Raw genomic sequence first — 26,128 nt, 5'->3', positions numbered from 1 at the left:
GAAGTTGGTCGCTTAACCGACCGAGCCACCCAGGTGCCCCTCTCTCTTGCTTTTCAAAACACTGGTTTATGGGGTGCCTGTGTGGCTCAGTCAGTTAAGCGGCCCACTTCGGCTCAGGTCATGATCTCGCAGTCTGTGAGTTCGAGCCCCGTGTCGGGCTCTGTGCTGACAGCTCAGAACCTGGAGCCTTTTCCGATTCTGTGTCTCCCTCTCTCTGACCCTCCCCCGTTCATGCTCTGTCTCTCTCTGTCTCCAAAATAAATGTTAAAAAAACAAAAAACAAAAAACACTGGTTTGTTCTGAGATAGCCAAATGGCAGATGACTTTATGTAGAAATTTAAAAACTTAACGAGATTTCTTCCAAACCTTATTATCAGTTGATTTATTCACAGAAAGCCCAGTAGGGTCTGAGGCCACCTATGTTTCCAAGTTCCTCTAAATTCAGGCTCACCCCCTCAGATACCAAGATACTAAAGGCAGACACTCACCACACATGTCCCTGGGTGCAGGGCTGGGACACCCCCCTTCCTCAGGGGCTGCCCAGACAAGGGGAGGGGCGAGAGGTGGGGAAGGTCTACTGGAGGCAACATCCAAACCAAATTTTCAAGGACCAGTAGGACGCTGGCCAGGTTAAAGGCAAGGAGAGAAGGAGAGGGACACATCTGGAGAGAGAGAACAGTATGGGCGACAAGCTCTGCCAGCAAGGAGACCCAGGGGTGCTGGCCATGAGGCATGGAACGTGGAACACAGAACGCAAGGGAACGACTGGCCATTTCTTTTTTTTTTTTTTTCAACGTTTATTTATTTTTTGGGGGACAGAGAGAGACAGAGCATGAACGGGGGAGGGGCAGAGAGAGAGGGAGACACAGAATCGGAAACAGGCTCCAGGCTCCAAGCCATCAGCCCAGAGCCCGACGCGGGGCTCGAACTCACGGACCGTGAGATCGTGACCTGGCTGAAGTCGGACGCTTAACCGACTGCGCCACCCAGGCGCCCCACGACTGGCCATTTCGATGGGGGGTTGGGTGCAGCTGGGGGTGGGGGAATCAGATGGTGAGAAATCTTGAGGGTCAGGCGTTCATCCTCACGCTAAGGGGCTGGGCGGGGGTCTGGAGGGGGAGGGGGGGCGGTTTCAGGAGTGCGAAGCTTCCAGAGGAGGGTGCGAGCGTAACCTCCTCAGGCTGGGGCCTCAGCAGTGGGGACAGAGAGCGGAAAGGCAGGACAAGGGACCGTTCTGTCCTCCGGGTGGCAGGTGGGGGCAGGATCCCAGTGGCCAGGCACCTGGCCGGGGGCGGGGGGGACTGTAATTCATGCAGGTTGGGCTTGGCAAGAGCAGAACCACCACCTTCTAGAGTCCTCCAGAAGCCACTCTCCTGCCCCCACTCCTCCTAGGGGGCCACACTCCTCCCCACCACCAAGCTCGCTGTCCTCCAGGGAATCAGAATCACTCCATCCTCTCTCCACTCAAAAATCCCTACCCTGAGGCCTGGAGGGAGCCCCTAGCAGTCAGCCCACCCCACCTCTCCCTTTCTCTAAGTCTGACTCCAGTCGTTCCTCGGGTTTTCCTCCACCCCAGGGGCTGAGAATCCAGCGTCAGACACACCTTAGTCAGCTAAGACGAATCTGGGGCTGGTGGTGCAGTGATCCCTGTGCAGAAACATCTGGGTAATTGGGAATCAGAACAGAGACAGTGGGCTCTGTCCAAACCCCAGCAGGTTTATAATTACAGGGGCGCCGGGAGGGACTGTTTATAAACAGGTCGCACCAGCTCCTCGTTTATCCTCTGGGTGGAAACAGTCTGGAACTGCCTTTCACAAGGACGCTGCACAACGCCTGCTTCTCTGACTTTAGAGCCAACTTATCTGGACCAATCCCCTTCTGTGGAGCACGGTGGCCAAAGGCAACAGGAAAGCTGGAGGATTTGGAAGCAGCCCAGTGAGACCTCCAGGCTCCCAGGCGGGTGACAGGGCGAGCGAAGGCAAACCCGCAGCTCCTCGGAGCCCCCCACCTGTCGGCCTCCCAGTGCCAGGGCTGGGCCCCAGTACAGGCTCAGCTACCATCACCTATGCTAACCACAGGCCACTGGGTCAGAGGAACCTACAAGGTACCACGTACTGGTCATCTCAAGTACACCTTCCATTTTATTCTTTGTACCCTCCTCTTTGGCTGTTGACCACCAGACCCATCACAGACAGATTACCTGTTACAGCCCAAGTCCCAGAGTGAAACCAATGGCCCAAGTGAGAACGGAGCCAGGCAGGGCCGCCCCAAAGCCCACACTCTCCTACCCTGAGCTGCCTTGGCTTCCTCCTGCCCATGGCTCATCTCAACACTACCAACGTTCCCAATGGACTTGGGGCCCCCCAGGAGCCCCAGTGAGGTTGTGGCTGCCTCACTGCCAACTCGATGCACAACAGAGTGAGGGAGTGGCAGCCTGTGCCCCAAAACACCCTGCCCTCCCCAGCCAGTTCCTGTGTCCATGCCTCCAGACAGCTTTACTTCCTGCCGTCCCGAGCTGTGCAGGCCAGACCTGCAGCGCACAGGACGTCAACCCCCAAATACCGTGCGTCTCACACTGTGCCCTAAGAGGGTGTGGACCTCCTCATCCACCACTCTTCCCCCATTGCCTTCCACGGGGTCTGCCACACAGCTGGCACTCAGTAAGAATGTAAGATAGGACCAGAAAGTGACTACAAGAAAATACAGGTGACTTTGGGCTGGGCAAGATCCTTAAAATTTCAAAAGTCAAAGCTGTGCGTTTACATGCATGCGTGTGTATGTATATGAATACATCTTTTTTGCATCAAAAATTAAGGATTTCTGTTCAGAAGCCAACACCACAGACAAAGTTAACAGACCACAAACACTGTTTCCCAATCTGTTATGTCTAAATTGACAACACGCTAAACTGGAATATCCCAGTAAGTCCTATATACCAACATGAAAAAGGCCCCGAGGGAAGTCCGGCAAAAGGTATGAACAGGCAACTTCAGAGAGAAGCAAAGTCCAAGGGGCTGACGGCAGCGAGGCGCTCACACTCGTGTGATTGGGGAAATGCCCACAATCTCAAGGCTCTTCACCTGACAGACTGGCAAACCCCAGAGAGTGGGAACTGACAAGCGTGGGGCAGGGGGGCATACGGCATACGGGACCCTTACTGTCTACACTGGGGGAAGGTAGCCTGAGGCAGGCCTGAGAACAACCAGGTAGTAATTAAGTCATTAAGCAGACACATGCCCTGTGAGGACCTGGCGATTTTGTTCCTGAGTCATCCCCACAGAAATGTTCTCTTGGGCTGTGGGCACACAGGAGTCTTCACCCTGGGGAATGCATGGGTGAATGGGCGGGGGGGGGGAGCTGTGGCACACCAAGGCGGAGGCAAGCGGCGGGAAAAGTGCAGGACTGGGGTACAGACCTTGCGACCTGCACGGACCTCACGAACAGAAGGAAACAGAACGGCAACGGTGGGCAGCATGACAGCCTCGGTGTGAATTAAAAACAGCCGCACACAAAGCAAGGCTATCAAGTGTACGAGAACCCGGGCTAACACAAGCCACGACACTAGAGAAGGGAAGGGACTAGCGTCAAAGGCAGGGAGAGAGATGGTGAAGGACGTGGGTGTTGGGTCGCATCCCACCTACCAGTCCCAGCTGTCTCATGAGGCGCAGCTTGTCTTCCCCAGGGAGGCTTCCCTGAGACCAGCTGTCCCTGCAGGACCACCAAGGGGGAGCACCTGTAGCACCTGCACTTGCGGACAGGTGGGGCCAATTCCCCACCACAGGCTCCTGCTTGCTGGTCCACGTGGGGGCCACGAGAGCCCTTCCAAACACTGTCCCCATGGCCTGCAGGCACAGCTCCACCCACATGGGTCACGATCGTGCATGTTCGCCGCCTCCCTGCCCCAGCCGGACTGCAAGCCGCTGGCCACGGGCATCACAATGAGTGTTTCTCAGCAGCAGCAGCATCATAAAAGAGCATGTCAATGCTGTGCCAGGCAGTGTAAAACAGCTCTATATGTGTCCCCTCCTGTGACAATCCTCAGCGGTGGATACCATTAGTGTTTCCATTTTATAGGAAAGGAAACTGGGGTCTAAAGAGGCAGAGTCACCCACGATCGTGCAGCCAGAAAAAGGAAGAGCCCGCCTTCCAGAACCTTCCTCGGGCTGAGAAGAGAGAGAGTAAAGCCAAGACTTAACGAGTCAATGTCAAGTGATGTGTGTGTTTCCAACCAGCCTTATGGGTCCCAGGGAAGGCCACAGCAGAGTTCAAGACAGAGAAGTAACATACGGGCCCTGTTCCTGATTCCACTGTGTGCCACTGAAGCTCATCAGGAACCCCAAATCTGTAAACTACGAAGACCGCTTGCCGAAGATGACCTCGATTTCACACCCAGAAGGCTTATTATGCCCTTTAACCTGGGACACTGAAGGCCCAGGCACCACAACTGCTCCTTGCACATCCTGGAAAGGCAGGTTCAAGGGCGAACCAGCTGTGCGGAGCTGACCGGACAGAAGGAAAAGCCCTTGGTGTTGTCCCTCCCTCCCGGCAAGTCCATGGAATCAGAGTCAAATGCTTTATCCAAAGCTGATAAAGTACATGGAGAGGCTCCGGGACATTCTGGAAGACAAGGATGAAAAATGACCCTGTTGGGATTCCTTAACTACAGGCCTGCAGACGGTGGGGAGATTGGCTGAATGAGCTTCTGTTACCTGGTTTGAGTCCCCCAGCCCCCAGCCCTCTCTGACGTGGCCACCTCTCAGGAAGGAGAGGCAAAGATCTGGGCCTGGCCCGAAATAAGTGGCCTTGTGTGGGTCTCTCTCCCCACGTTTCTATTCCTTCAGCTGTAAGGCAGAAGTAGAACTGATTCCGTAAGGACTAAACACACTGGGCTAGGGTGGGTTTACGGTACGGGCCGGTTTCTTCCCGGTCGGGTGCACTCTTAGCCGGGCTCAGGCATCGCTGGACAAGACCGGGCCATTTCTGCAGGTTGTTCATGGGGGCATAGGATCAGATGACCTCCAAGGGTCCTTCTCAATTAGAGGATTTCTAATGGAAGGGTCTGTCAACGCTACCAGCTGGCCGGCTGCCCCTGAAGCCCTCATAACTCAATTTCTGACAGCCTCGTGCCACCCTCTTGCCACACACCGATGTGTCATCAACACCTAACTGCGCCAAGAACTGTGGGAGGGACGAGGGATACAAACTTCTGTGGTCCCTACCTTCCTGGGGTTTGTGGTCAGATAAATAACACAATTACAGACGGTGACAAGTTCTGGAAGGAATGCCCTGGGTCATCAGAGTTGCCTGAAGGAAAGGGTGTCTGTGGCAAGAGCAGAAGAAAACTCTGAGGGGCAAGGCTGCTTTCTGAAGGCTTGAGGCAGGATATCAAGGCCCCACGGAGCACGAGCCACACGAGACGCCACCCCCTCGGGGAAACTGCCCCCCCCCCCACCCCAGCTCACCCTCCCTTGTTACTCCCGTATGGACACATGTAGCTACAAGCCCAAATGCGGTAACACAGTGGGTTCCGAGGGCAAGGACCGTGCCTTCATTCTCCGTCCTCCAGGCCAGGCCCACAGAGGGCACCCCGTAAGGTCCTCTCAATGCCCGAATGCCGCTGGAGCGGGAATCCCTGCTCCCCGCACACAGGGAGGGACGGCAAAGTTGCTAAGCGCTCAGCTGGACACACGGGCAATGAAGTAACTCGTGATCCTTTATTTACCAAGGTCTTAATCCAGTGAGCCATTCCAGCTCTCCTCACAAAACTAAAAGGAATGGACTGTTGGAGCACCACCAGAGAGTACCTCCAGGGATGACGGATGTCACTAACACTCGTGCCGATCTGGAAAGAGCCGTTTAAGCAGAAAGCAGCAGAGAGCCCCGCGGCTGCTTCACTCATGCTGACGAGGCTTTCCTTCAAACCCAGGATCCGAGTTAGTTCGGCCCCAGGTCTACCCGTGCCCCAGGCAGGCCTGGAGCGCTCCAGCCCTGGGCCTTGGGGTGTCGCCACTTCCCCACCCACGTGCCTGGTGGGGCGCATGTCATTTGCCACATCCCGCACACAGAGGCGGGGGGGCCCCACGGTGCCAGCGCAGAGCCTCCTGTCTCAGCCTAGCCCAGCCCGTACTCTGAACCCCCCTTTCCGAACGGGGTCACCATCGACTTCAGGGTTGTGCAATCTGCTGGGCGCCTGAAAGCACCGGGGAGCGTGGACTCGCTCTGGAAAACCCTCGAGTCTGTGCCTGCTTGCAAGCTGTGCTCTGGTGCCCCTCGTTCTACGGGGCTCCACCTGACTTCTCCCCGCTGCCTTCCAGCTGGGCTCGCCCACCATCTGGGCTCCCAACTCACCCTGCACTGGAACCAGAGGATCTAGGAGTTCCCCACCTTGGTGCTCCCCTGAACCGGCCCTAACCTCACCGGGCTCCGCCTCCTCAAAACGGGGTAATGTCATTCACCTGGCGGGGCTCCGGGACCCCGATCTGTGCTCTGGCTGCCTCTGACCCAGCGCCAGTCCCGTCTCACTCTGGGGCCTCACTCCGGTCCCGGATCCGGTTTTCAGCTCTCGCTCCCAATGCTGACCGGCCCTGCCAGCCGTGCCTGGAACCGTGCTCACCAAGTAGGAGGGTGAAGAAATGAGGCTCCTTACCCTGCCAAGGCACCCTGTGCCGCTCGACAGTTTCAAAGCACAAATCCCAGCCTTCAGCACCGTGGAAGATCAACTGCTTACGATCTTTAAATGTCCCAAATGACGAACGAAAAAAAGAAGACCCAGAATCCCAGAAATCCCAGTTCTCAGGTCTAACTCCGAAGGCAGAACACATTGTGTCGAGAGGAAGGATGTGTTTAAACAAAGTTACTTCAGAGCTGACCTCCTCCTAGGGTGGCCAGCTAGGTTCACCGTGCTCTGTGCCCTCAGCATGCGATGCTCAGCGTCAGCAAAGGCCCGGCGACACCCATGGACTTGTCCCGAGCACAGCACACGCCCCACCTGCAAGCCATCACCCCCAAGACTCCACCCTGGCACTCACACATGCTCACCCTTCAGCCGAGTGCCCGGGAAACGGCACGAGGACACGGCTGCCCAGTGACTAGGTCACTACCCTCCCTGGGTCTCCCTCACCCCAGGCAGGCGCTGGGCAAGGGGCACCCCACTGCCGTTAAGAGCTGCCGCTAACCTGGATGGTGAGCCGGGTCTTGCCAGGTGCGTCAGCCAGGGCTCGCTGGCAGCTGTTGTCGGAAGCTCTAACAGTGAAAGGGGGCAGGGACAGTTAGAGAGCTGACAGCAGGTGAACCCCTGGGGCACAAAGCCAAATTACCTTGGGGGGGAGACTGCCGGACTGGAAAGGTGAGAACAGCACTTCCTCCAGGCGGTGCCCCCTTCCTTCCAGGCCCAGCCCCTCCCCAAATCCTGCTTCCACAGTCCCCCCACCCCTCCCTGAGTCCCCTACCTCAGAATTCCTGGTTCTACCACCCCACACAACACACACACACACACACACACACACACACACACACACACACACACACTCAAGGGCTGCCTCACCCTAACTCCAGGCCTGGGCCCCTCAGCTCCAGCCCCAAACGTCTGCATACAAATGTCTCCATGGAGCTAAGCCAGCACGGCCTAATTGAGCATTCAAGAGCCCACCAGCTCTAAAATTGGGTAATTCTATTTATTTACTGAGTAGTAAGGGAAAATGTTGTATCTTACATGGCTTAAACAAGTTGCTTTCACATCAGTGAGATCAAACAAGAGAATAATTTATCTTTAGAGGACACGCGAAGCACCTTGAGTGTTCGATTCTCTCAAGGAACGGCTCCTTACGTGCAGTTTGGACGGGGGGGGGGGGGGCCCCCGGTGGGGACAAGCCCGTTCCCGTGTACGCAACATGCACATGCAGGGCCAAGAAGCAGGTGAGCGAGGAGGCCACACTCCCCGGGGCTCGGGAATCACGGCCGGGCCCTGTGGAGGCTGCCTATAATCCCCGCAAGCATCCCGAGGAGGAGAGGTCCGCCTAGGAACCCGGACAAGCTGTCTCTCTACTCTGAGCCCGAGGGTCACACGCTCACGAACAGTGGCGCCAGGGTCCGACCAGACAGGACCCAACCGTCTTCACGCTGAAGCAGAAGCATTAAGTGTGTGGCGCTCAGAGCAAAGGGACACTTCTCTCCCGTAAGCAGCTCCCGGGAGGCTGAGAGCTGGGGCGAGAGAGCAGTTCCAGAGGCAGGCGCCTGGGCCCAAACCCCGGCTCTGCCACCCACTACTTCCGGGAAGCTGGGTATCCGCCAACCACCCGAGCCTCGCTTTCTCCACCTGCAAAGTGGAGGTGACCATCTAAGAAGGCAGTTGTAAGAACCGAGAACACCCACAAAGCCGGAGCAGGGGCCTGGCACAGAGCACGGGTGCATTAAATGCCAGCCGTTATCACTGTTTTTCATTTCTAAACTTCTCGTTGTCGGTTAACGTTCCTTTTAACACGTTCTGCTAAAAGTACACGGACCGTAAGCACACAGCTTATGCGCACACAGCTGGGTGACTTAGCAGCGAGTACACACTCACGCGTGGGACACGGGGGCAGGAGGACAAACGTCCCTGCTCGCCCAGAGCCACCTCTAACACAGCCCTGGCAAGCCCACTCGGGGTGGGGGGAGGGGAGCCTTTTCCGCATCCTCAAAGCATTTGCTCTGGACCATTTAAAAGGCCCTTGTATCTGTTTTATTCATGCCATGTCCCCAAGGCTTAGCACGGGGCCTGGCACATGGCAGCGCTCTACAACTGTTCACCGAAAGACTGATTTCTGCCCACTATTGTGGTTATTTGCACACATATTTTAATTCCAAATATTTCACGCAAGCTTATGAGCAGAGCAGGTCTTACCACCCAGCATCAAACCTCTTCCTTTCTCTGACTTACTCATGCATCCCGTCGACGATCATTCAGCGTGTCAGGCACCGTGCTAAGTCCCAGGCACCCAGGCATGAGAATTTGAGGATCGAGAATCGAGTCCTCGCCCTCAGGTTCTCAGAGCCCAGAGGGAGACGCACACGGTGAGACTACACGCTGGATGGGCCTGCGGGAAGGCCGCCTGAGCCCCCCCCAGAAGGGGTCAGGGAAGGCTGCCTCGAGGAGGAGCTGGAAGGAAACGGAGATCAGGCTGGAGGAAAGACCCCGAGGAAGGCAGGCAGCGCCCTGCGGACAGGAGCCTGGGGGTGCTCCGTTTAGCTGGAGCCCAGGGCAGTGCCGCTCAGGAAGGACCAGGTGGTTCAGCAGCTGCCAGCACGGGCTTAGGTCTCAGTTATGCTAACGAGTATGGCTCCCCTGTGGAGGTGGTGCAGAAAACAGAAGCTTCCCATCCCCAGGGCAAGGAATCGCACAGGTTTGCTTTTCTGGATGAGCCGCCCTGGCTTCAGGCTGGAGAACAGACTGAACACAGCACAGGGGAGGCCAGGGCCCTGACCCTCCATCATGACGCAGCAGGTACTAGTTTGCCTGAAAGAATGAATGAATTAGACACTTTAGGGCAATTACGGCCTGCCACCAGCCTGCCGGGAACTAGGCCTGAGCACGGTGGGATTACGACAAAGCCGATGCACCCACAGACAGGCCGTCACGCGGAGGAGAGCTCCGTCCAGGCCTGCGTACGTCAGGGCGGTGGCCGGAGAGCGAGTGGAACAGGTCACTGCCACAGAGCACCAAGGTTGTTGTTTCCATGTGCCTTGCGCCTCCGCTCACCGTCCCCCTGCTGCCCTGTGACTGCCCGACGTGGCAAATGTTGGCTCTGGGGTCTCAAGACCGTGGACTCAGCCCAGGGTCGGACCACGGCGGCCGCCATCAGGCTCTGCGGAAGCCACGGACACAGGGCACTGGCATCTTCTGAGTATGTTACCTACGAAACTCGTCCAGAGGGACGGGAGAAGCGCACCCCATTCCACGCGGACAACTTTCCAGGCCAAACGGCACTGCGTGTGGAGACGCCCGCAAGTGATACCCCATCTCCACAGTCCGAGAGGAGGCTGCAGGGGGAGGTTTCTGTGAAGGAGGCACCTGCCGACTCTTCGGGGGCCAAGGTTCCCAGAACACGTTACAGCAAGACACTTCTGTCCTCTTCATCCCCCAAATACTCTTCTCCTCCAAGGCTCTTGGCGCCCACAGAGCGCACGGTACGGGTCAGCCCCAGCCTGGCTTCTCCGGGGAGATGCGAGCTCTAAGCGCACATACGACTGGAGGCTGAGCAGAACCCCTGCCTCGGGGATGAGGCGGATTCAGAGCCCAGTTTCTGAAGTTAGCAGTAGGCCCTCCCAGCCCGGCCACCAAGGGGTCCTCGGAGACCCGGGCAGCAGCAGGCCTGCAGGTGACAAACCCGCCATTTTGTGTGCGGAGCCCCCGAAGACAGAGGAGGCCAGGCTCTCCTAGGAAGCACTGGGGACACTTGAAAAGCCCCACAACTTGCAGCCGAGGCTCTCCGTGCACCGGCCCCAGAGCCAAAGAGAAGACCCAGGAGCAGGGCCTAGAAGCAGCAGACATGGTGGGAGGGCCCTCGGGCTTCTGGAGCGAGCCAGAGCCAGAGCCAGAAGACTTGCCAGAGGTAACGGAGCCCCCCTACCCCCGCCGGGAAGCCTGTGGGGAGGGGACGCGCCAGGCTCCAACTTGCCGAAGAAGCCACCCGCTTGCTGAACAGCCCCCCCTCGGCCCCAACCTACCCAATCCCACATGACCTCCCGCCTCCAAAGAATTCACGGTCTTCAGCCCTCTGCAAGGCCCTGCTCATTCCGGCCTCCAGACTTTGCTCCAACCCAGAAGCCTGCCCCATCTCCCTGCTCCCGACTCAAAGTCCAGCCCTACCCACCCCACACACCTTCCCTGGTGATTCCAGCCAGCAGGCTCTCCTCCTCTGAACGCCACGACGCCCAGAGGCAGACTGCGGCTTGGTCCCACGGCCCTCAGACCCCATGGAGGCCAGCGTCCGTTCTCCACCCAGAGCCTTCCCCGCGGGGCCCCTCTTCTCTAAATGGCTCACTCTGTGTTGGGTGGTACACAAAATGTCCCCTCCAAATACCCACAAGCACTTCCATTGATATTAGTTCCTGTGGGTGATCTGTCCTCCCGCAGATCAGGACCTGTTCGCTCATCTAGCAAACATGTGAGTGCGGAGTGAGTACCAATCCCGCTCGTCCTCCAAAGCACCCTTCCTGCCCCTCCCCCAGGGGGAGCCCCACTTTCCGCCGCGCTCTCCAGCCAGCCTTCCGGCAGCCCACACAGTGATCTGTGTAGTGTCGCTCTCTTCCCACGGGAGCTTACCTCCAAAGGTCACAGCCGAAGGCTCCTGGAGGGCGGGGTCATATCCCTCCTGCACAGGCACATGGCCAGCACGCAGAAAAGGTTTCTGGAATGACCCACTCCAGTGAGTACCTTTCAGCAGAAAGGAGCAAGACTGAGCATGAGGACTTCTCCACCTCGAGACCACAAGGCTGTGTTGAGATTTGTACAGGTCTGTGGTCACATCAGCGAGAAGACACCTTTCGTGGGCAAGAGCGACCTTGCTGGCAGCTTGGAGAGATGCGCAGCTGGCCGCGTGCACCTACGCCACTCAGAGCCCGACGGGGCGGGTTCACCCTGAGTGATCGCTCCTCCCTTCAGCGAACACCCATCCCGGAGGAGGAGGAGGTGGGCAGCATGGAGTTATACAAGCTGAAAAGTGATTTCAGAGACAGCATCACAAGATGAGCCGACCCTGCCTAGAAAATAAATCGTTGGCCTTAGCATTCCTCGGGCAAAAGATGTTCTTGGCTGTGGACGTTATCGCAGCTAAGAATTTAACAGGGAGCCTGAGAGCTTCAATCAGCGACAGGACCTGTTAAAGCCACTCGATTTAATATATGCTGACACTATATACTGGCAACTTCGACCTTTTTTTTTTTTAAAGCAGCAGCTGAAGGCTTCTGCAGTAGCCCTATATGTAGATCCCTGATGTCTCCAGAGCAGTTTCAGCCATCGACTGGGAACTCAAACGATGCCGCCAAACGCACCCTGCGGGAACAGGTGATGTGCTGTGTGCGTGCCGACCCCCAGCGCCCACATCGGAGGGACAGAGCTCCCCGCCAGCACTTGTCCTGAAGCCCCTTTCCACTTTACACACGCTCATTCCTGGAACCCTCACGACAATACTGGGATATAGGTACCATTTTTACCCCCATCTTACAGATTGGGCAATTGAGGCAAAGAAAAACTAGTAACTTGCCCCAAGCGCCCCCACCCTCCACCCCTATGTAGTTAGTGACGAGCCAGGAGTCGAGCCTAGGCCGCACCTCTGAAGCGGTCCCGGTGCCTCTCCTGGCCTATGGCTCACAAGGCCCAGCCCGCTGTGTGTGCCGACCTCTCTCTGCACCGTCATCCAGCTCAAGGCAGGTGCTGATTAGGACCAGACGGTAATGTCACCACGGTTACAAAACAAAAAGTTTCCCCACAGCTAAAGGATTCTGTCTAGTTTGGGTTCAGGGTTGAAACTAACGAGGACCTGAGTCCCCACCAGATGCACCCGGTCTCACCGGAGCTCACGGGAGGGCTCCGCACAGCCATCGCTGGCTGGCCGTGAGCCGGCAAGGCCACAGTCTCCCTCCCGGGGGCGAGCGAGACCCGTCTGCCCGTGAACCTGAACCTGCACGGGGGGCAGTCCTGAATTCCAGTGCTGTCCCGGAGGCACCTCCAGACCGTATTCTGTAACTGCCTGTTCCAACACAGCTTCACATAGTCCACCACGGACACCCCACAACCCCCACGCCGTGAGGACATTCCTAACAACGCCAGGAAGCCACTGCTGCGGCGGCCGGACTCCACCGTGACTCTGTCGTCACCCTGTCACTCTTAGGGCCTTCTGAGGAATGTTTCCTGAGGCAGGTGTACCTCTCTGGCCACTGAAATTTGAGCTCTGGCCTGGATACCCACCAGGGAGGCTGAGGGGTAAGGACTCGGACTGTCCCATTTCCCACTGGAGTCTTACACGACCTAGCACATAGTAGCTGCTCATGAAACACAGACTTTTCAGAAGATGAAGTATTCAGCTAAAAGTCAATAATGACCTTTTGGCCAACACATAGGAAAGAAAAGTGTCAACAGAACTTTGAGTTTCTTGCTCACGTTTTTTAACACTGGGCACCTGTGATCACTGTCTCTACTAGACAATAATACCAGATGGTGTTTGTTCTCAGACAAAACGATACACCTACTCAATCTCCGTTTATAAAACTAATTCGTCCAAGTCCCCAGCAAACCCCAGCGCTTCCTCCTTATATCTCACGCCACTCGCGCCTCTGTTGCCTGGAAAGCACCCACATGGGTGCTGACGTCTGTATTCTCACTTCATCCTGCAGCTTCCCCGAAGGCCAGTATCCTCTCTTTATTTTTTTAAGTTTATTTATATGTTTTGAGAGAAAGAGAGAGAGAGAGAGAGAGAGAGAGAGAGAGCGAGCGAGCGCGCCCACGCACAGGTGACTGCGTGCACGCCGGCGGGGGAGGGGCAGAAAGAGAGGGAGAACGAGAATCCCAAGCAGGCTCCACATTGTCTGACATGGGGCTCGAACCCACACGCTGTGAGATCATGACCTGAGCCAAAATCAAGAGCTGGACACTTGACTGACTGAGCCACCCAGGCGCCCCTTACCCCCCCTTTAGAGATGAAGATTCTGAGGCTCTTATCAGTCAAGCCACTTGCCCGAAATCACAGCTAGCGATGCCACAGTCGGGAACAGAACCCGGATCTTTCTAACTGCAAAGCCGGTGCTCTCTCCACTAAGCCCACCGCTGCCTGGAAAGTTCTAGGGTTTTGCCCCAAGAACAAAAATGGACTTTCCTCTAAGCAGCAGGCAGAAAAAAGTAAATGGGCTCAGGAAGAGTGACCTCCAGAGAAAACAAAACTCCTCCCCCCCCACCTCCACAAAATTTCTAATCAGGGAAGGAGTTCCTCATGGGCCTAGACGCACGGGAAGATGCTCTGACAGCTCAAGGCGGTTTGGTCGGCCCCCTGGACAGCCTGCACTGTCCCAGCATGGTGTCACATCACCGCCGTCCATTTTTCCACACACGACTCAGAAGCCACGCGGCCTCCCCTCTCGGGCCAAGCCCCGCAACGAGCATACACAGAGCCAAGTCACAACACGGCTAAGCACGAAAGCGAAGATCCGAGAATGGCCACGGCGCTAAGACCCTGACAAACGCTGCTTTATCAGTCCTTCCCAGCAAGGTCAGCTCACCACCTGCACTGACAGCCAAGCCACCCCTGCCGCCACCTGGATCTGACCCCGAAGACAGGGCCTATCTGGGGTACGCTCATCTCCTGCCCCAGTTCCGGCCGGGAGAAGCCAGGCCCGTCAGGCACCATCGGCCTGCTCTCCGCACACGTGAGGAAGCAAGCGTGGGCATTACCTCCCAGAAGCTATCGCTGGACACTTCCACTCCAACGGAGTCGTCGTAAGCGACAGACATCTCTTCGGACAGTGAGGGAGCAGCGAGCGGCCAATGCTTAGCGCAGAGGTCAACTTCAGATGCTCAAAATCCGTAGACAAACCTGTCAAAGAAAAAGCACGTCATTGTGGTTTTTAAATTAAAAAAAAAAAAAAATTTTTTTTAACATTTATTTATTTTTGAGACAGAGAGAGAGAGAGAGCATGAACAGGGGAGGGTCAGAGAAAGAGGGAGACACAGAATCTGAAACAGGCTCCAGGCTCTGAGCCGTCAGCACCGAGCCTGACGCGGGGCTCGAACCCACGGACCACGAGATCCTGACCTGAGCTGAAGTCGGACGCTTAACCGACCGAGCCACCCAGGCGCCCCTTAAATTCTTAAGGTAAGAAGCAAGTCACGGCCATCACACGACTTCCATATCCATTACTGCCTTAGTACAGAGCAGTCTCAAACGTTCCCTTTAGGTGAGAGAAAATCAATAAACACATATATATGCATGTGTCATATGCCCGTGCACATGTGTATTTCGTATTAACAAGTGGACCTTCTCAACATCTTACTGAAGAGCTCAAAGAGCTTTCTGGAGAACAGTTCGTGTTCTTAGACCAACAGATTGATAACCTTACTAAACAAGCTTCCTCGTCGCTTGGAGAAAGAGAGCACGTGTGCGGAGAACAGCGAAAGCAGGCAGAATTGCTGCATCTCTGGACTCGCCCTGCCCCAGCCTGTCCCACCCACCGGGCAGGGCTAGGCCCTGCGGTCAGACACGAGTGGAAGTCATCCGCCTTGGCCACCCGACTCCACCCCCAGGCTCCCCCATGTTTCACTTGTGTTGGGCAGTGCGTCCCCAGCCACTGCGTTGGGCAATGTCACCTCAGCCACTGAGGCCCCAGATCAGACCAGTTTATTCTGATACCATCAGTGTGAAGGTCAGCTAGAGTAAAGACGAACAGGCGGAAGTGACCACTTCTGGGTCACGAGGCGGTGTTCTAAACCCAGGCAAGGGTAAAGGCGTGACTAACCCCCTGCTAGAGGGAGGTGCCACGATGTTCACGAGCACAGACCACAGCGATGCATGACCCATCCACGGCCACGTGAGACTCGCTGGCTTCTTGGCGAAAAGTTGACTCCGCCCTCCTTCCCATCACCCTGTGTCCAGATCACACAGCCAGAGTTCTGGAACTTCCCCTCACGACCAGAGTCAGGAGTCCAAGGCTTCAGCTTCGCTCGGGGAGGGACCAGGCAGGATGGGGTGGATGCAGGGTGACCCACACTGCTACGCCTCCAAGGTACAAGACTTTGTTCTGGACCCTTTTCCATATGCTACCACATTTAATTCTTACAACCCCCGAAGCAACAATCCAGAAGCGTGGTAAGGAACAGGAACATGGGCTCTAGAGTCAGGCTACCTGGGCTCTAATCCCAGACCTGTTACTCACTAGCTGGCCAGTAGTTGGCAAGTTACCCAACCTCTCTGTGCCTCAACAGCCTTATCTGATTAGGGGACGTACATCACAGAATTACAGTGAGGGTGAAATGAGGCCAGACACACAGAGGCAAACAGTACGTGGTCCACAGTGAGCGCTATGGACACAGTAAATTACAATGTAACATCATTAGATAGTAATAATTACCACTATCATTACTTTCGTCTCCACTTTATAGTTGAGAGAACTGATGCTCAGGGAAGGGAGGTTAAGTAACTTGTCTACAGTCACCCAAGTCACGAATGGCAGAGACAAACATTTGACAAGTTTGCTACGGTCATGTTCTCTCCATCACACCAAGATGTTTTCCAAGAACGATCTGAAGTTTAAATAAATCTGGTGTTCTATAACCTAAGATCTAGTGGCTACTAAAAAGGCTTCATGAGGGGCGCCAGGGTGGCTCAGTGGGTTAAGCATCCGACTTCGGCTCGGGTCATGATCTCCCGGTCCGTGAGTTCGAGCCCCGCGTCGGGCTCTGTGCTGACAGCTCGGAGCCTGGAGCCTGTTTCAGATTCTGTGTCTCCCTCTCTCTGCCCCTCCCCGTTCATGCTGTCTCTCCCTGTCTCAAAAATAAATAAACATTAAAAATGTATATGTATATTAAAAAAAAAAAAAAAGGCTTCATGTGATGGATGTCACAGCTTCTGAAGATGAACACAGCACTTGTACAGCCAATAAACTCAAAGAGCGGATGATGGTACTTCAAAGCCAAGTGCTCCAAGTTCATGCACGCTATAACCAGGCGGTTGCCCGGGCACCACATGCACACACTTCCTGACAGCGTGCCGGCTGGACCTCCCTCCAACATCACAGGGCAGCGTGTCATTTTAACTCCAGGGTATCAGAAAGGCCGACCGTCTTCTCTGGCTGGGCCCTGGTGCCACGTCCCACAGCACCCTCATCTACGCAATCGTGTGCTCTTGGCCCGGGCCCTCCTGGGAGCACGCCGGCCCATGTTTGCAGTGGCAGAAAGTCTTCTACCCAGGCCAGCCGTCTCTGCTCCAGGCTCCTCAGGAAATATCTGGGCTTTGGGCTCAGGCAAGTCTCCAAGTGGTCCAATCCGGCCGCTGGCTAGGCTGCCTGGCCAGCTCCGGGAACAGCTGCAGGGAGGAGCTGCAGGGATCTGGACGGAGAAGCAACTCGATACCTGAAGAGCTCAGACGGAGGGACTCAGACTCGGCTGGGGTTCAGCCATGGTGTAGATGTAAATGGACGGTCAGTTCTGCCTGAGATTTATTAAGAGCCTATTAAGTGCTGGGAGCCAAGAAGAGGTTGCCACTGGGCTCACACAGCACAAAAAAGACACACTTGACTTCTAGGGGCCAGAACCTGAATCGCCAAGTGACAAAACCAGGTAACACTGGATGGAGCTGCGAGGGCTTCAGAGAGGACGCATGCTCCGAGCCGACCAGCAGGAACAAGGCGAGTCCAGCTCTCCTCACCCGAGCCCCACACTGGCAACGTGGTGATGCTCCCTCACTCCAGGGTCCTGAGCCCACCCTGGCACTGCACTAGCCCACTGCGACGGTCCCCAGGTGACAGCGGTCCCGGCACCAAGCTGACCCCTGGCCTCAAGGACAGAGCTTTCGACATTTCACGATGAAGTATGATGTCTACCATGCGATATTTTAAAATACCATTTTTTAGGTTAGAAAGTTCCTTTCCACTGTAATTCTTCTAAGAGCTGTGATCACAAATAGATGTGTACGTTAAGACTGGCTTTATTTTTCCTTAAATGTTTGGCAGAATTTGTCAGTGAAGTCTCCTGGCCCTGAAGTTTTCTTTAAGCACTTTTCGTCATACATTCTAGTTAAAAGGCAGAAGACTATTCATGTATTTTCTATTTCTCTGTGTGATTTTGTAAAGTTGTGGTTTTATAGGGAATCCAGGCGATTTTTTTTTTCAAATTTATTGGCATAAAATTGTTCATATTATTCCTCCTATGACCACTTTAAAGACTGAGGCAACTGTAGTAGCGTCCCTCTTTTCATTGTTGACATTAGGTTTTTGTGCCTTTTCTCTTGATCAGTCTCATCAGAGATTTACCAATTTTCGTTTTTATTTTTCAAAGAATCAACTTTTAGCTTTGCCTTCTTTCAGTGTCTACTGAATATCCGTCTTCATTTGCCTCGATCTCTTCCCTTTGTTAGTTTCCTTCCTTCTACATCTGTGGCTTCAGGTTGTTCTTCTTCGGACTCTGGATATGGAAGTGCAGCTTATAAGTAAGTTTTCTTTCCTCTCTTCTCACATACGCGTTTAACACTATATATTTCTCTCCAAGTATAATTTTAGCTATCCCACAATCTCATTTATTTTTTGTAATAGTCCCATGAGGCAGGTATCTTTATTCCCTTTTCGCAGATGAGAAACTGAAGGTCAAGTAAATTGTTTAAGGTGATAAATGGTGGAAAATGGGGAGATTGTGACTCAAGGCGAGGTTCTGCGGTTCTAAAATGCCAAGTTCTTCCTTTTACAGTGTGTTACATATAATTAGCTGTTTGTGGGTATTATACTATGAAAATACCAAGAAAGTAGGAATGCTTTCCTCCATGGGGTATAGGAAAAGCTAGAAAGGGACTGGCAGGCGGCTGGGCTCTGCTCCTGTGTGCTAGAGAAGGGCTTCCTATCTATAAGCGGAGAAGGTGGTCAAGATGGCTCAAGGGAGACCAGGGAAATCTCACTTCCCGGGAAATCCGTGACTGGTGATTTTACGAAACAGATTTTGCAAAAACAGAATCAGCTCCCAGCCTTCAGGGCTCACATAAGAAATGTTCTCCTGACCAACAGAGAGATTCGTGTTTTTACCACCAGAATGTGACCGGCGCCACGACTCAACAAGGCACAACGATCAGCCACTCTTCCTGGCCCAAATGACCTCCTGAGTCACACCAGCCATACCCGGGCCCAGAGATGGTCTGGAAGGGACTGGAAGAAAGGCGCCCAGAAAGTAGCACGTGGCCCAGTGACGCCATGGTCATGTGTCAATTTAAAATTGGAAAGAGGGGAAGACCTGCCATTATCACCTATTCTTGGTGAGCCTCATTCATTCATTCATTCGTTCATTCATTCAACAAAGATCCAAGTTTCAAGAACTGAGTTTACTGGGGCGCCTGGGTGGCTCAGTCGGTTGGGCGGCAGACTTCGGCTCAGGTCATGATCTCGCGGTCCCTGAGTTCGAGCCCCGTGTCAGGCTCTGTGCTCACAGCTCAGAGCCTGAAGCCTGTTTCAGATTCTGTGTCTCCCTCTCGCTGACCCTCCCCTGTTCATGCTCTGTCTCTCTCTGTCTCAAAAATAAATAAAACGTTAAAAAAAAAAGAACTGAGCTTATTAGTGCCGGGAATGCAAACGGCCCATGAGCTAGACCTTGGTTTCTTTTAAATGAAACTGAAAACAACTAAACTGGACTAGAACAATGGGAAAATTAGGGAAGATCCAAATGTCAAATCTGTCAAATGCAAACAGAAGAAATATTCTTTGCCTTTACAGAGCTGTAAATAAAGTGAAATTGGTAATGAATGCTTGATGGCAATCAAAATAAAGTCTCATAATGTCTGTTCCACAAATTTACATGAGACAAGAAAAAGCGATAATACCCGATGTTAAGGGGTCTCAGTGTACCCATCAGCTTGGGTATCCTTTTTTATTTTTATTTTTTTAACTGTATTTGCAGCTTCGGAAAACAAAAAGAACCCACGTTTCCGCAGAGAACTCAGAGAAGAGTCCGGCAGAGAAAGGAAAGGCAGGAAGAAGGATTAGCCACAGCTCCAGCCCTCACAGACAGCACAGGGCCTGCTCTTCCCAGTGTGTTTCCCAGCATCACTTCGTTGTGGGGGTGGACACGTGTGTGAGCGCCTAGAGCCGCAGACAAGCAACTCTAAGGTAAGACGAGAGGCCCCAGGACACAGCCCATGCTCTAAGGAAAATGAGATTCCTGAACAAAACCCCCTAATGTCCAGCCCGACACCAGTGCTCCCAGTGTGGACGCTCACTTGAGCATGCGCCCTCCTGAGTAGGAACCAGCTGCAGACCAGGCCACGCCCAGGGAAACCAAGGCCACCGACGAAGGAACCAGAAGAACTCGCTAATGCTACCACACAGGTGTTCAATAACTATTTAAGGACTGAATGATACCCCCAAAGTAGGCTCTCTCGGCCGAGGTTGGCCACGCTTGTGTCAAATCAAAAGGCGAGGACTCAACCCGGCCCCTGTGACTCCATGCGGCCCGACCGCAGCAGGACACCGGTCGTCCAGCCAGAGTCGTCCCCAGCTCTGGAGACCCTGTGTGGATGGGAGGCCGCTCCCTCAGAAAGGGCTCCTGAGTCTCAGGGCTGTCACGATAGCCTAATGAAGGCTATCAAGGCTAGTCTAAAACTGATCCCCCAAAGCATCCCCAGTGGTTCTCGGCCTGTCAGGGGATATCGCTCAGATTTTTTGTTCACACGCAAACGTCCCTAGCCGTAAAAATGAATCTGGTTTTAGCACACCCGGGCTGAAGAAACATGTAAGTCGGGGCAACTGAGGCCTCTGAGGACAACGAGAGAACCGCAAGCCTGTTCCTCCAAAAGGAGATGGGTCAGGCGGATTTCCTGGTTCTGCGTCCTTCCTTCTTTCAGGGTCCTGAGCCAACCTAAGCCACGACTAAGCTTGAGGATGTGCTACAGAACACATTGACCTCTGAGGCCAAAGGGTACCGAATGCCTCCCGAAGTATGTTTACTGATGCCAAAAGCATATAGTGTGTATTTATTTATTAATTGGGTGCTTTTCAAGGGGAAGGGGAAGGTCCCGGGGAGGCAGCGAGTATCTCAGCTCCGACCCTGTGGACTCAAGTCGTCGTCCCCTGTGAGAGCCCCACCTGTCCTCTAAGGCGGGGACATCACTGGCGCCCTGACCTCCCGAGGCATGAGGAGGCTCAGGGGAGGTAACAGATGCAGGAGAACTCTGGAAGAGCGCGAGGTGACAGACAAATGAGTCAGTGCCGCTCTTTCTGAGGATGGGACGGAAGCGAGCGTGTCTTCGGTATAGGCCACCCTGTCCAGCACCCAGCAGGGGACTGAGCACTTCTTCCTGAAGCAACTGAACCGTGATACTCCGCCGTAAGCTCTGAACAAACGCTACATGCCCTCCCGGCCAGGTCTACCCCCTGGGGTACGCTATGTGCCGAAGTCACCACAACAGGCTTTCACGGTCCAGCCCAGTGACAGGAAAATGCCAACAGAATGCCAGACAACGGGTTCCGAAATGAACCTCTGGGACGAGGTAGTGTGTGCTCAGTTATTCTTGCCTCCTTCCCACCACAATGGGAAAGACAAAGAGAAGACAGCATGTTCCCTGTGTATTTCTTCGGACCGTCTTTCTCTCCCCCAAATCACAACAAAGCAGCTGGTTCAAAAGAGGCACACGTCTCCCTCCCTCCCCACAAGGGCCCACGGAGCAGGCACGAAGACACGCGTAACACCCGTAACCCCGCAACGTCACAGCAGCAGGCTAGAGGACGTGCTAGAAACTAGCAGACAGGTCTGGGCCAGAAGAAAACCAGCCCAAACGCCAGGGTGGGAATGAGCCTTCCCAGGGTAGGAGTGCCAAGCCCAGGGCCGAGAAATGCCAAGGGAGGGGGGGCCCTGAGGGGCAATCACAGGAATTTTTAAAACTGCATTTGTGACCAGCAAGCCTAGACTCCCTTCAGGGAGGCCTGCCTGGGAACCCAGAACAGGTTCCTACACATCCTGTTCTTTTTTCATAAACATGAACTGATAACCAAGGGAAGGACCAATGGCGGAAGAGCCACGAAATAAACAATAATGAAATAAAAACCCAAACCATGAAAAGACCAAGATCAACAGGACAACTTTCATTTGGAGCTGATCTCTAGGGAAAACACAGATACTTCAGGGAACGAGACAGAAACTCTAAGGAACTCTGATAAGACTTCTCCAAGAAAGTCAAGGCTTGCTGTAAACAGGAACAGGCTGCTATGAAAAAGGAGCAATCAAGAAATAAGATTTGTTTTCTTGATTTTTAGGAACCTTATTACCAAAATTAACATTTTGATGGATAGTCTGTATAACAGAATGACGAGACTATGGCTGAAGCTAGTGACTTCGTGGATGATAAGACCACAGGCATTTCCTGTTACATAAAACAGGAGGAGAGAGAGACGTAAGCAGGAGGCTGGTTAAGGGACAGGAGGTCCTACAGGCTGGGAGGGGCCAGGAGTCCCAGTACGTTGCTCACTTACCCCTCACGTCTAGCACCCCCAGTGTTGCACGTCAAAGGTGCTCAGCAAAGACCTGAGTACGAGAGGAACAGGTTTACAGCCTTCCCCTCCTCTCTTTCCAAGGCCCCTGGGAGGAAGGTGGCTCTGTGGCAGTGACCTGTGGGTCGTCAGTGCAGTCCGAGGCAGGATCCCCTTGGAGACCCTAAGATTCCAGCTGCTCAAGAGGCAGGGACAGTGTGCTTCTGTCTGAGACCTTGTCTGTCCCGCAAAGGTATATCAGCAGCGAGCTCATGACTCAAAAGCAAGGAAGTCCTTGTAAAAGGTTTTACAGTGTAAAAATGTACAAGGGTAAAGTGTAAAGGTGTACAGATCGTCACCCCCTCTCCTCCCCACCCTCCTGAAATGCATATCCGTGGCCCTCCTCACGTGTCCTGGGCACACAGTAGGCCCTCGATAGGCCCTCAATAGATATTAGCTGAGTGCACATGCTAAGAAGCACTTGACGAAGATCTGGGAATCCGGAACCCAGGAACGACTGAGGCAGGGGTAATGCTTCCAGATCTCTGGCTTCCAGAGACTTCTGCCACTGACGTATGTAAACTCTGGTGAGTCAGAGCCACCCCTAAGACGGTAGGCGGTCTCAGAGGTTAATGGAGGTGGCCGAGGGTGCCCTTGGCCCAGGCTGGGAACCGGCATAACCTTCTTCTCCTCTGGGCCTGATAACAGGTATCAGGTAAACAAAAAATACAAATTACAGAAGTACATCTAGCTCGCTCGAAATGCTTTAATCTGCTCTAAAAAGGAAAAAGAGAACGGGTCATTAGGCCCAAAAGCTATTACTATAAAGCAAGCGCAGTCAGAGTGAAGGCATCATGTTTCATCTCCCCTGAGAGTCGGCCTGGCGGGGACGGGGAAGAAAGCCCCCTGCAGTCCTCTGCAGGACCCGGAAGGAAGGTGTCGTCGCTGCTGCCTCCCACCCCACACTGGCCTGCCCCGTGCTGCCCTGCAGGCCTCTCAGCAACAGCACACGCCAGACCTAGGTCGGTTTCTTCGTTATCCACGGTGGGAAATTCTTCACTCGCTGCAAAGTGACCACAATTTCTCCTAAGCCATTATCTGGCCCAGAGTGAGGGGAGATTCATTCCCTGAGGGGCAGATTCACTCGTTCAGGCCACGAGCTGATGTGTGCATACGTACCGTGTGTCAGGCACAGCGGCTAGGTCCCCAGGATGCAGCGGTGAATGAGACGGACACAGTCCCAGCCCCTGGAGCCGACACCCTAACAGGACATACTGGCACGCAGTGAAGTACAAACGGCCGTACTGTGCGGGCACGCGGGCACGCAACGGACAGGAGAGAGGCTTTTCCAGAAGAGCGAGGGCAGCAGCAAAGGCCCCACGAGTGCTGGGCCTGTTCCAGCACCCAGCACGGTGGGAGCCCACGTGCGTGCCCGAGGCAGCACTGAGGTCGGCAGGGATGGCATGGCACCACTGGTGAGCTGCATGGAACGCAGATCCCTCTGTCTGAGCGACTGGTTCAGACTTCGAGCTCAAGTGCCTCTAAGACGCGCTCTCGGAGAGCAAGCGATGTGAATGCCCGGCCATCTCAGATCTGTCCTCGTGTGTTGTCACATGCCTCTCAACGCGTGGTGTATTTCACAAAAGAGGAACATCTGGCCTTTTACCCAACTATCTCCTCTAACGCTTTATCCTACAGATAAATTCACCCAAGAGACAAACGCAGGTATTCACTATGGTGTTATTTTTAATAGCAACAGAAAGAAAGAAAGAAAAAAACAAACCCTGAAAACCTCTGACTGTCCATCAAGAATCAAAGATGCCAGTACAGGGGTGCCTGGGTGGCTCAGTCGGTTGAGTGTCCCACTTTGGCTCAGGTCATGATCTCGGGGTTCATGAGTTCGAGCCCCACATCAGGCTCACTGCTGTCAGCACAGAGCCCCCTTTGGCCTCTCTGTCTCCCTCTCTCTCTCTGCCCCTCCCCAGCTCATATTCTCTCTCTCTCTCTCTCTCTCTCTCTCTCACACACACACACACACACACACACACACAAATGAGTAAACATTAAAACAAAAAAAAGATGCCAGCAGAACGGAGGAGAAGGAGGGAGGGGACAGAGTGTACAGACATAAAAGACACCCCCCACACCAATCGGAACAGTGGGCGTCGCGTGGCAGACAGAGTCCGAGCCCACTGGTATTACAAGACAATCAGGCGCCCACCAAAGTGCACCCACGCACACAGAGTCCCAGTGAGCTCTCTGACTTCTCTAGGGGGTGCCTTGGGGCCGGGAAGGGACTTTGCGGTTTTCCCCCCAACCTTCTAAGCGATTTGAAAATTCTGACTATGGGCAGGTAACACCCTTAGAATAGAAAAACTAGTTAATAAAAACACACCCTTTTGTTTCACTAACAGCCTGTGTCGGAACGAAGGCCAGTCCCCTCTCTGTACCGCGCGGCTGCCCCGCACCTTCGAGAGAAAGGAGGTCCACGTGCACCCCGAGGACTGACCGCCCCTCCTCACCCACCCAGCCCCGCCCACCGGGTGTCCAAGTCCACCACCACCTCTCCCTGCAACGACGGAGGGCATCTCCTGAAGGGTATCCCGGGGAGCCCCGTTCCTCCGGCCTATTCTCAACACAGTGTGACCCTCTCCCAGCTCAAGTCACACCCCATCGCCGCCCTCACGCAGGGTAAAGGCCCAAAGCACCCATGCAGAGTGCAGCCCGCCCTGCTCACTGCCCACCGCCGTCACCTCCCCGAGCCCTGCACCACCCCGCACACCCACTCCCTGCGACCAGCTTCCCCCGGGGAGCCCACAGCGGGAGGCTGGCGTCCTCGGGCCCCCGGGCAGGTCTTCTCTGACCCGTGTGGTCCCCCCACAGCCTCTCACACTCCCAGACCCCGTCTCCACCTTATCCTTCTCCCCCAAGCGCTCATTTCCTTCCAAGGAGATGTATCATTTACTCGATCCTTCTGTTCGCTGTCTACTCTCCGTCTCCCCCTCTGGAATGTGAGCTGCCGCAGGGCAGGGATTTTTGTTTTGTTCACTGCGGTAAATGCCAGCACCCGGGGTCCCACACACCGCAGTCGCTCCCTAAAGGCTTGCCGGACGAATTCAGGATGAGAAAGGCTGAACTAAACAGTCTCAGTAATTTTGACTTCCACAGATTGAAGATCCACAGGTGGAAAATACTCGGAGCTTGACTGTGAAGATGTTTTAACCCTAGTGGTTAGAATTCTTTTATTACCAATACTGCATACGTTAAACCAGTCCCCCTCCCCACCCAGGCCACACAGGAGCCCCTTCTGCCACTCAGCCCCCTGGGCCGGACCACCCCTGGGGCCCACAGGTTCCCGGTCCTCTCGGCCTCCGGCCTCGGCTCGGGCCATTCCGTGTGTCCAGGCAGCCCCCTGTGAGAAAGGACAGGCTCGCTAGCCACCTCCCATACGGCGGGCGCTCGGGGAGCAAGGCCTGAGCTAATACCCTGCTTTGCACCATTAACAAAGCAGGAACTTTTTTTTTTTTTTTTAATAGCTTAAATATCTGGCACAGCCTATTCTGTTTCCGGTGATTTCATCTGGAAAAGTGAACAGTCCTCAAAGGAAGAGATAGAGATCAGCAAATAAAGTGACTTGTATCTCCGGAACACCGTGTAGAGGGTTCACTTCAACAACGGAAGGCCGCCTGTGCGCGGCAGGATGCTTGGTTTTAAAGGCTGCCCCCGCGGGGGAAGGACCCGGGGGCCGGTGGCACGGCAAGCCACAGGCCCCGGGCAGGGAGGGCAGGGTCCTCCACGAGCACCCGCCAGGGTGGGCCGTGTGGGCTGAACACACCGAAAGGGGCTGCGGGATTAAGACCCGGCATCTGTGCGCAGCCAGCTTGGGGGGCCGTGCAAGCTGTCCCCGGAACTAGCAGAGGGTCCGAGCACTTCGGCGGAGGACTAACCG

The 26,128-nt window shown here is 54.6% G+C and overlaps 1 protein-coding gene across 4 annotated transcripts in view; it reads right to left on the bottom strand.

Annotated features, from left to right (window-relative positions):
- PACSIN2 (protein kinase C and casein kinase substrate in neurons 2) overlaps positions 1-26,128 on the bottom strand; it is an 85,104-nt gene that overhangs the window by 24,985 nt on the left and 33,991 nt on the right. Inside the window, exon 2 of one of the 4 annotated variants that reach the window (XM_040490636.1) lies at positions 14,420-14,561. In XM_040490636.1, coding sequence (XP_040346570.1) covers positions 14,420-14,479 — 60 coding nt within the window. In that variant the 5' untranslated portion in view covers positions 14,480-14,561. Of the gene's footprint in view, positions 1-3,641; positions 3,666-14,419; positions 14,562-26,128 lie in introns of those variants that run through there. The other 3 variants (XM_040490634.1, XM_040490635.1, XM_040490632.1) reach the window with 3 other exon arrangements.

The sequence above is a fragment of the Herpailurus yagouaroundi genome, unplaced genomic scaffold (genome assembly GCF_014898765.1).
Source record: "Herpailurus yagouaroundi ecotype Mexico unplaced genomic scaffold, PumYag 182, whole genome shotgun sequence".
Taxonomy (NCBI): domain Eukaryota; kingdom Metazoa; phylum Chordata; class Mammalia; order Carnivora; family Felidae; genus Herpailurus; species Herpailurus yagouaroundi.
This window is presented reverse-complemented; position numbering and strand designations above follow the sequence as displayed.